Source organism: Brachyhypopomus gauderio, chromosome 5, assembly GCF_052324685.1.
Source record: "Brachyhypopomus gauderio isolate BG-103 chromosome 5, BGAUD_0.2, whole genome shotgun sequence".
Lineage (NCBI taxonomy): Eukaryota > Metazoa > Chordata > Actinopteri > Gymnotiformes > Hypopomidae > Brachyhypopomus > Brachyhypopomus gauderio.
In genome coordinates this window covers 29,984,223-29,995,543 of record NC_135215.1, presented here as the reverse complement: position 1 = coordinate 29,995,543, position 11,321 = coordinate 29,984,223, and the positions used below count along the sequence as shown (strand labels likewise).

Here is an 11,321-nt window from a genome sequence, read left to right as displayed (position 1 = left end):
ATAGCTTCACCGCGGTTTTATACCGGTATTGCATGCAGCCTTCTCTTTCTAGTTTTTAGTAAATATCTCTGTTTTGTAACAGCATACATTTGAAACGAACGGAGACGTATCAATACATTTTTTAAACCCTAAAACGAGAAAGACCACAGTGACCATCACTTCAGAATTTCTCTTAGGCATACATGTAAAAAGGATGCTATTCAATAGGCGAGCTTATGTCCTCTTGACAGACTCCAAGCCATAGACAGGCGCTGTGGGAGGAGACATGCCCCGAACCGCTCCTATTAAATGAGTCACACGGTTCCATTCGCTGTAATTTGGGCTCACTCCAACTGTCCATTGTTTATTCCGCTGTCGTTTTAAGAGTTCCTTTTTTATTCCCAAGCCTTTTCCTGAAGGCCGAGTACCGGGCGCGCGTGCCAGTGAACTGAGCGCGTGCCTCTTCAGATTTACGCTCAGATCTGGATGCACAGAACGGCGATCAGAGATGTATGCAAATTCAACGAGATCAACGGGACCGCCGGGCAAGACGAAAAAAGACGAATCGCTTCTGGGAAAGCTTAGTGGTACACTAGTTCGCAAGAAGAAATCAAAAGAAGGTAAAAGAGTTGATAACGGAAACATTCCCTTACTTTGTAACTTCTGCTTGTGGCACTGTAATTAGAGCAAACCGATTCTATGTTAAATCAAAGCTGCGTGATGTGTCGCTCTTCTCATGGTTACAAGGTTACATGACATTTTTAAAAAATAATTAAACATTTCGCTGTCAATTTATCCTCTTTAAACATTAGCTCTGTTTACATAGGCCACTATTTTTGACCTCCTGCTAACGTTGTTCATTTAATCTAATATTCCTTAGATGACCTCTGATGACTATCATCTGAGACGCATGTTAAACCGCAAGTCACAAACGAAGTCAGGGAGGATTTCGGAGAATGTCATTGAGCATTATGTATATTTATATATGACTAGGCTATAAATAGATGTCATCTACGCGAGGAATGCAAGGTTAAGACATGACATAATCTGATTTACGTCGTCTTGTTAAATGCCACGAAGAGCTTAACCGTTTGGAAATTTGTGCGCTATTGGGTTTCTATACTTATTTAAAACTTATTTAGACTGACGCTCAATTTTTACACCCCTTGGTCACCCCACTGTGTTGTGTGAACAGCTGCAAAGTGTGCGTGTGTGCGCGCGCGGCATGCACGGTCTCTGTCTGAAACAGAAAATTGGACTGTTTTATGTCCTAAAGCTCTTTCCAGTTAAAACGCATTTAGATAGGACCTCTCTTTACACAGTGGTGGACTGTTTCAGAATTCATTTGGTGGATTAAGCCTTATCTAGGATTAAACAAATGTCATTAATTTACTACTGTAAAGCCTTTAGAATATTTCTGAGCTAATATGGAATTTGAATTATTTAACGTTTGCTGGAATCGCTAAGAATTTATAGGCAGAACACTAGAATACGAGCAAAGCCCCTACAATGATCACACCTTCCTGAGTCATGGACTGGGATCTGCCTTTCCATTACACAATATGACTCATGACTTATGACTTATTCTCAGATATGATTGAGAGGAAAGAAATCTATTATTATTATTATCTTTAGCATAAATGATGATACAAATATAGAAATACACTTTAACGTCACTGTGAGCGAGGAAGTGGAAGCTGAGAGAGTCATGCAAAATAGAACATTTATTGGTGGTGAGACAAACACATCGCGAAAATAATAAAGACCGACAACGGAGGGCAAAACACGAAAGTTTAATACACACACAAGGGCCAGTTGAAACAGAAGGCAAGCTAACAAGGGGGTGTGACAACAACGACAACTAACAACAATAAACATACATGCACACAGCGGACCATACCAAGGGCGCCTATACAGGGGGTGGGGAGGTGGGGTATCGTTACATTTAAGTTCTTACTCAGATGCTGCTATCCAGTTATATTCAGAATTACAGAATTAAGTTTTTTTTTTACATTATATTACATTTTTCTTTTACATTATATTACTTTTTTTTTTTAGTACGTTCACTTGTGTTCTACTGTATTTTGTTTACATTATCCATCTCTGGTGAAGACTGGAGAGCCTAGTTCAAGAGGTCACAAGGAATGTTGGAGTGATCGTGGTGGTTAAAGGCAGGTAGTAGTAATCTATGTCATACAGCTCTTTCACCTTTATCTGGTATGCAGTGGCGGACTTAGAAATTTGGGGGCTCAAGGCGAATTTTGCTAGGGGGCCCATCAACATTAATATGTGAGAAATAAGTCAGCTAATCAGGGGGCCCATACAGTGGGCTGCAGTGGGAGGGGCCCAAGGCAGTTGCCTAGCCACGCCTCTATGCAAAGACCGCCTCTGCTGGTATGAATACAGATGCCTCACTATGAATAAAAACCTTTAACTCAGTAGAATAAGTATGCTAACTGAGTTGATGTCATGTTCCCCTCAGATAAGCCAGCAGGAAGCATGTGTCTGCGATATGTCAGAATATTTGCTCAAATGTTACATACTGATGAACCTAAAAGCAAATGCATAAATGCAAGTCATTGCCTTGCATAGTTGCAGTTACAGTTTCTAAAGAGTTTGTGAACCATTTGTGTCTTCTAAACTGCCACTTAATAAGACCAAGGAAAGTAAGTAGTGCATATTTTGTAACTTGGTACTACTTAAGATGTCATATTTCAGGATTTCTTTTGTGGAATCTGCTGTGTGCAATATATGCTGGTATGTTTTAACTATCTTACCTTATATTTTGTTAATAGCCTGTTTATATTAAGTATAATGTAGACTTTTCAAAATGTTTATGTCTTTGCTGCATCTACATCACAAATCAGTGAGACAGTCAAAGTCGTCAGGAGATTTTAGACTCAAACAAGAGCAGGAGCTCATAGTAACAAGAGTGTGGAGACTGTGGAGACTCTGGCCAGTGTTAGACAGCACCGTTTATAAAGCTGATTTAAAAGATATCTGTCAAATTTCTAAAAAGGTATGAAATAAATAAATGCATGGCCTCTGCATTTAAACTGTGGGCTGGTGAAATGGGTCTAGGGTGTGATTATTTTGTCTGTTACTCTTTGTAAGTTGCTTCCAAACTCTAACCACCCAGTACACTCCAGAAATAACCAGCTAAATTTAAAGTGACCCCAATCTGAATTATGTAACTCAATCATGGACCTAATCCTAACCAAAGTGCTTACAATAATGAAGGATATGAGCAACAGTGTATCTACAAGAAATTGTATGTGTAATGCAGACCTAAGTCCCTCTGCATATCACTGCCTTTGGCTGAATGTCTTAGATCAGCTCCCTGTGTACATGAGGTAGTTAATTAGGATATGAAGAGAGAAACTGATCCTGGATCAGCACTTTGAGATAAATGTCTCCTTGCATGAATTGCTGGAGTTGTATTGATCCGTAGTGTCTGTAAGTGCTGCTCTGTGTATGTCTGCAGTAGTGTGGTCCTGCAGTTCTGTCTGCATTCATCTTCCAGCTGCACTTTCCTAATGGACATGAGCATGAAAGTGGCTTCAAAAGATTATGCCTGCAGTGCTCCGAGCAGATTTATAGCACCTTAGTAAATGGCTGCAGATTCATTTAAGTGTTAAATTAATTAGTGCAGTATGACACACAACACAGCTAAACAAATAATACATTTCCAGAAGCACTATGCCAAAACTCTAATATATTACTGGAGTCTAAGGAACCCTAAAGGAAACGTAGGCATTGCATGTGTGAGTTCACTGCCTTGGTGGAAATGCCAGAGACATTGCCATCCGTATAAGAAAATCTTGATTTGTTTCCCTTGTTGTGGGCTCCATCCTCATGCACGTGAGCCCCTAAATGAGTGATATTACTGAGAATGTGCACACACTACCTCTGTGGAGACACGTGCACTGCTCTGTCCTGGAGGCTTCGGGCATGCGTTGTTCTGCTGTGTCTCGCCAGCAGCTCCCCTCCCCTCCTCCTCTGCCCTCCACTTTGCCTCCCCCTTGTGAAACAGGAGCAGTGGAGGGTGGGGTACTCTGACATGGACAGAAATAACACCTACTGACACCAGCTGTGCCGCCATAACGCCGCCAACAGTAACCTGCCGCATCCACACACACGCTCTCACACACTCTCATGCGGCACCATTTCTTTGTGCACTTTGCTGAGGGGACCTGCTGGAACCGGGACTGGGTTCTGTAATATGGCTGGGCTGCTGTGTGGGACTAAGAAAAAGAAACAAGGTAGTGTTGTGTCCAAAGGAAGTGTGGTTTCTCTTCCATGCTTGTGTGATGTTGTTTACTGAATGTTATTCATGAGGAGCACTCCTGCATTATTAGTGAAAATATTTCTCTTTGGATATGTTTTGTATAGCAGGCTACACTTCAGCATGATAAGTAAACTGATCGTTTGGAACAGCACAGGATATTTGACATCTTAGCGTCTGTATAATTACAAACAATTAGCTTCCATTAGTTTTACTCTAGGAGTTAACTTTAAACATCCTCTGAGCAGAAGATTCAAGTTTATTGTACATTTGGATTGTTGTTTTATTTCTAACAAGCCTTAAATGCTCATGGTTGTCTGATACATCTAAAATTAGTTTACACCCAGTGTTCAAAGGTCCAGGGGTATTTAAGCAGTACTACAATCACATACAGAGGAAATTGGTGTAATTATGATAATTAGGACATAATTATAAAGGAAATGCTGATTTGGTGCAAGATACACGTTTTATGCATGCTACATACTGTAAGTCTCCGGAACGATGGGGAATGTGTGAGGGAAATTAAGGAAGAACGAAGAAGGAAGGAACATTTGTGGGCCTGTTCTGAGGCTCAAAAAGAAAAGAGCTGCTTACCTCCTCCACTTGAGGATCTTAGAACAGCATTTTTTGGAAATTTTTGTCTTTTAAATAGTATACTGAAGACAAATTTCAGGCATGATCTTGGATGAGTTCTTCATACAAGTTTGTCTATAGTGTTGGACATTGTCCTCAGCTAAATTCTGGGATTTGCATATATTGCATAAAGAGCATGATGTATGTAACGCCTGGCGTCTGATGTCATGGTCTCAGAGAGGCAGGTGTGTGTGTTTGGGTGGTAATGTGTGTGGCTACATTCTCTGATGTCTAACTGATACATGAATCTCTGTCTTCACCTCATCTGAAAGAGGAACTGGATAGTTCAATGTATTAAAACATAGGAGAGAACAAGCAGTTAGGTTACTCTCATGTTATTGTGATTAGATGTCAGTGAACCGGGGAGAAAGGGGAAGAGAGAGCTAAAACAGAGCATATTGTATCTGTAACATATATTTTTTGCTCTGGTGAATGAAACCAAATGAGTGCATTGGTCACTGATGATCAATCAAAAATAAATCAATCAAAATGTATTTGTATAGTCCTATTTACAACAGTTGTTGATGACCAGTACACTAGTTTTCGTGAAATCGATCTGACAAAAGGGTCCCCTGTTGCACTAGTGTCTTCATCTGTAGCTGCAGATGGCCTTAAAAATAACCTGTGGCAAGCTTGTATTGCTCAAATTTGTTTCCCGTATCTCTGTCTCTTTAGTGAGTGACCTCCAGGAAGAAGGGAAAAATGCCATCAACGCACCGTTACTGCCTTCCTCCGCTGACCTGCTCCCAGAGGACCTGCTGCTGGGTAACAAGCCCCTCCTTCCCTGTGAATCCCACTCCATTTACTGTCCCTGCCCCTTTCCTCCATAAATTCATCATTGGTGTTTTCGAAGTTTAGCTTCCTCAAATTGAATAAGCCATCATTCAGTAGCTTTACATCATTCAGTAGTAATAATTTTTTTTCCATGGCTAGTTCTTTGAAAGGGACTCAAGTCACTGAGCTTTGTTAGCAGCTTCACTGGTAGATTGGATAGCAAAACAGCAACAAGCAATCAAACAAAAAATAAAACCCTTTGATTTTTGTGTAGAAGAATAAAGTGCATCTATGCAAAACCTGTGACATAATCCAAATTAAGGATACAATAACCAGCAGTCAACTGATACAAAGACAAGACATATATATTAACAGACAAATGACCCTCAGGTGTCAGGTTCCCTAATGGGCCACACCCACCCGAGGGACGAACCCAACATAAACACAGGACAACATGAAATACTGCCGCTGTTGATGGGGAGGCCAGCATGGGACTTCCGTAGCATAAAAATTTTCTTTCTTTTCTTTCTTTAAGTTCTTTGTGAGTGAATTTTATCTCCATACTTACTCCATACTTCCCTTTACAGCGACCTCTCAGCGACCTCCCTATAAAGTTCCCTTTATTCTTCGAGGGTGCTGAGAGGTCATGTGGCTGTATTAAAAATTCCTGATAAGAACTGTATCTGCTAAACAAACAATAAAACAAAACAGCAACATCTTTTACAGGTTACTTATATTGGAGGAATAAACCCAGCATAAATGAATTACTGCACCCAGTCTGCACCCAAATTTAGAATAATCTCAGTACAGTGGAAAGTCTATTTAGAGAAATTAGCTCCAGCATTGTCTTAGTTTTGATTATTTCAGGAGGGAAGTGGGCAGAAGTGAGAGAATATATTATCATCATATGTGTATGGATATGTGAACTGGTTGCAATTGTGGATGCTGTCTTAATTCTCTTGTAGATGAGAATGCTGAGAAGACTATGTTAGATCCCACCTCTAGAGAGAATCCAAAATTTAAAGACTTACAGAAGGTAAGAAATAATAATGCCCTTCATAGTTTCCTTTTTAAACTAATTGAAGCAACTCAAAGCATCCAAGTGAGGTGTCTGGATGTCTACAGTTGAAGTGTCTGTGGTGGATTAAATACTTCAGCACGAATGAGCTCCTGACACCTGTCGAATACATGGTTGCTTTATCAGCAGAGTGCTAAGACCAGAAGAAGCACATTTTTCAAGAAAAAAAGTGATCACTTTTAGTGATCACTAGGGGGTTGTGGTGTACACATGCCCAGAGCTGTGGAGCAGTTGGGGTTAAATGTCTTGCTCAACAGCACTTCACTCATGAAGTGGGGATTGAAACTACAATCCTCCGATCACAAGATCGGCTCCCCCTTTTAAAAAAGCAAAACAGAAAAAAAAAACGTTTTTTTTGCTTCATTGCATAGAAATAATTTAATCTTTAATGCTCTGTGACCAGGTACTAATTGACTGGATTAATAATGAACTGGAGGAGGAGAGGATCATTGTTAAAGATCTAGAGGAGGATCTCTATGATGGACAGGTGCTGCAGAAATTGTTTGGTAAGAGATGCGGCAAATAAAGATTTGAGAGGTATTTCATTTTCTGAATCACACTGTAATAAGCTAAAATGAAATAGAGAACTTTACCCATCTAGTCAGCTGAGTTTCAAGTGCACCTTTACAGCAGCATTAGACATATATACTATACTATACTATACTATATATATATACACCATATATACAGTATACTCTTCTATGTTTGTGTATGTGTGTGTGTTTCCTTTGACAGAGAAGCTGTCAGGCCGTAAGCTGAATGTAGCCGAGGTGACCCAGTCTGAGATTGGTCAGAAACAGAAGCTTCAGACTGTACTGGAGTCAGTGAATGACCTGCTCCGTCCTCAGGGCTGGACGATAGAGTGGGGTGTGGATTGTGAGTACATGTGGGTGTGCAATTACATGGCAAAAAAACATGTGGGTGTTTCAGGGTGACACTAATCGGCCCATCCTTGTTCCCCTCCATTCAGCAATCCATTCAAAGAACCTGGTGGCCATCATGTACCTGCTGGTGGCTCTGGCCATGCACTTCCTGGCACCCATCCGGCTACCTGAGCATGTGTCTGTGCAGGTAGTGCTGGTCAAGGTGTGTAAGCCTCTCTACAAGGAAGTACACTGCTATATTCACCTCATGATGATGGTGATGGTGATGGGGTCTCTGATGTCTTTGCACAGAAAAGGGAGGGCATCTTACAAGCATCCCATGTGACCAAAGAACTCACAACCACAACAGAGTAAGTGGTATTGGACTAGTGCTTTGGCTCCTTCTAATGGTCAGTTGTGATAGTCACGTTACACTTCCTATTCTTCTACAGGATGATGATGGGAAGATTTGGTGAGTAGAATACATGGTCTTAAACAAACAGCTGTTAGTGACCTGCCTACTCTAAATATGTAACAGGTCTCTGGCTTTTTACGTAATTAGTCAATATGCCTAAATGTGATCATTGTAATATAAATATACAGTACAGTATATTTATAAGATGTTGTGACTGCAGAGAGGGATGCCTTTGACACCCTACTGGACCACGCTCCTGACAAGCTTAACGTGGTCAAGACGGTAAAATGCTATATCTCCAAGTGATTTTTACAGGACATCTCTGATAAATGATTTCCTGTAGTTGAAGCATTGACAAGAATCATTAATTATGTTTTTTAGTCGCTGATCACTTTTGTAAATAAACATCTGAACAAGCTTAACCTGGAAGTAACTGAGCTGGAATCACAGGTGAGCCAGACTGCAAAAGTTCCACATATTTTCAAAGCAATCACTGAATGTTCAATGGGAATTGTCCTAGTCTGATAGTCTCAGGGTCTTAGCCTGTCTTGGTGTAGCTCTGACAGTTGTACACATATGTCTGCATGTTTGTAGTTTGCAGACGGTGTGTATCTGGTGCTACTCATGGGTCTGCTGGAGGACTATTTTGTGCCTCTGCATAACTTTTACCTCACACCAGAGAGCTTTGAACAGAAGGTCAGTGAAAGTCAAAAAAGGTTCTGCTAGCTTGTCATGTTAAAGGCCTATTTGAATTCTGATGAATGAAATGTGTTTGTGTGTCACTTAGGTGCATAATGTAGCATTTGCCTTTGAGTTGATGCAAGATGGAGGCCTGAAGAAACCCAAAGCACGACCAGAAGGTACAGAATGCTAGCTAATTCAGGGGAGAGAAGAATGATCATAATTTAAATCATTCAGATTGATCTTTGTAGTGTTTGCAGAATGTACAAACAGTATGCTACAATGGAGAAAATGCTTACAGTAGAGGACATGAAATAGAGCCCACTCTCTAAAATGCCTGGTCTGTAGTGTTTATGTTGTTCACTAGATGGCGACATTTGCTTTGTCGCCATGTAAGCTATACACAATGGGGTTGCATTTTTCAGAACCTGTAGGATATTTGAAATCTGTCTAAATCTGTAGCTATACTTTTTATTAATCATAGACTAAACCATATAGAGTCAAACATATGAGTTATCAACATAGCTTATAGTGTGATGCTGGTTGTGAGGATTCTTAAAGTAAACCATAGTGTAAAATCAGTTAAGTTTGTCAACAAAAGGATAAGGTTAAGGAACTCAGTTTCCTTGAAACCATCTGTGCATCAGTAATTCCCTAAACCAAGCATAAACAGCATAAAAAGTTGTTGGGTAAACTTAAATAAATCAGTTTTATTTATTCCATTAATTTATCTAAAAGTTATATCCATTGCTTATAATTACTGGATAGTAGGCATATGTATAGTAAGTCATTAGAATAGAATAGAATAGAATAGAATAGTTCAGTTATTACCACGCAGCCACCTCTGTGTCATTCAAACATGCTTGCTTCCAACATAGCTGAACAATACACTCATAAATAATACATAAATAAATAAATAAACACACACATACACATGAAAGGTGAACACAGGCTCAGACAGACTTGATTGGTTGGAGGAGACACCTCTGCACCAATATGCAAATAACCGATGTTGTCTTTCAGTAAAGCAGCTGTTTGGCTATACTGTGAAGGAGACCCACCATAAAATAAAAAAGATCTTGTTTCTCAGAGCAGAGCTTTATACTATCAATGATATTAGGTGTCACATTTTAGACTTACTTTTATTACACAAAGCAAATCTATTTTAAATGAGCTTTTAAAATATTGCTTATAAATGGATAAACACTTAAAGATCATAGTTTAGCATTATTGTACTGCACCCCTGTCACCATGACAGTGTCAATGATTAACCTCAATTGCCTACCTGGGTGTACAGATAGATATTTGTAATATTGGTAGTTTCTCATAAAATTATGGCACAATAGCTATAGGCTTAAGTTTTGTGGGCTATGTGGTCTAATGATGCGGGAAAACAATCTGAACTAATTAACAATAGATCTTGAGATTTAACAATCTTGACATTAGCCCATGCATTTAGGATTTTATTTTTGCAATAGAGCAAAAATAAACAATAGATCAAATAGATTAATATATTACCTATGGATATTATTTTTTCTCAAATATTTAAAGATTCTTTCATTAAAATGTACTGTTTTTTAGGTTATGATTTTCAGTTTCTAATAACAGCAAGTAAATGAAACAAAGAACCAAGTTAATTCAAATATCAGTATTGTAGGACCAACAAATTCAATTACAGTTCTAGAAAATACCTCTAACCTCATCAGAGTTAGAAAATTGAGCTGCACAGATGCTCCTGTTTTTATTACAGAGTTCTAGAATTTTCTAGCATGTAATTTTGTCCTTTTTTGGCTGTGTTCATTCTAGATGTTGTGAATTTGAATCTGAAGTCTACCCTGAGGGTCCTCTATAATCTCTTCACCAACTACAAAAGCACAGAATGATATGGGAAAGGCCTTGCACCTCACTAGTGTCACATGCATACTGCTCGTGATGAAGAATGCAGCCCGTCGTGTCTTGTCTGTTTTGAGATTCACTGCAGAAACCAGTAATAGTGGCTCCAACACTGTACTGTGCATAGTTTATGCAAACTCCGCCCACTGCTGCTTACAATGCTGTATTAGATTAATAATATTTTTTAACCTTTGTACACTATGTACTATTTAAGAATGATGTCTTTGTTATTAAAATTATTCCTATGAAACACTTTCATATAAATTGCTTTTCAATTTAATTTAATTACTTGTTCAACATTTATTTTCCTCATCTACTTGCAGTTCAGTCTTATAAGCTGTGTAAAGGAATTTAGATTAAAAAATGGGGAAGAAGAACAAGCTACATGTGTGCATTGTGAACTTTGTCACAATGTATTTGTGCAGAACTGTAAACCAAACCATGCCTTTGTCTGTTTTGACGAGCACAAAATAGGCTGTTGTCATTTTTCTTTACTTGAGCTCAAAAAGAGTCCAATTATACCTTATAAGCTATTCATAAGTATGTTTCATAGTCTGTATATATGGACAATAATAATTGCTAAGTCATCTAAAAATGTTGGGTTTGCTAGGTTGTCACTGTCAGTCCAAAAACAAAAAACAGATAATTGGTTCAATCTTTCTTAAGAAATAAACGTTTAATCTGTATTTGTAAGATCCTATCACTATATTCCTGAAGTGA

The 11,321-nt window shown here is 39.0% G+C and overlaps 1 protein-coding gene across 3 annotated transcripts; it reads left to right on the top strand.

Annotated features, from left to right (window-relative positions):
* The first annotated feature begins 284 nt into the window (after nt 1–284).
* parvb (parvin, beta) lies at nt 285–10,851 on the top strand. Of its 3 annotated transcripts, none has more exons than XM_077006972.1 (13): nt 285–599; nt 5,573–5,662; nt 6,637–6,707; nt 7,153–7,255; nt 7,485–7,625; nt 7,720–7,835; nt 7,925–7,983; nt 8,065–8,084; nt 8,248–8,309; nt 8,409–8,477; nt 8,622–8,723; nt 8,815–8,887; nt 10,515–10,851. In XM_077006972.1, the coding sequence occupies exons 1-13, from the start codon at nt 488–490 to the stop codon at nt 10,589–10,591; spliced, it is 1,095 nt and encodes a 364-aa protein (XP_076863087.1). In that variant the 5' UTR covers nt 285–487; the 3' UTR covers nt 10,592–10,851. The 3 variants fall into 3 exon arrangements, with proteins under 3 accessions (XP_076863087.1, XP_076863090.1, XP_076863088.1); XM_077006975.1 differs by lacking the exon at nt 285–599 and adding an exon at nt 2,501–2,645; XM_077006973.1 differs by lacking the exon at nt 285–599 and adding an exon at nt 3,848–4,241.
* Nucleotides 10,852–11,321: the final 470 nt, after the last annotated feature.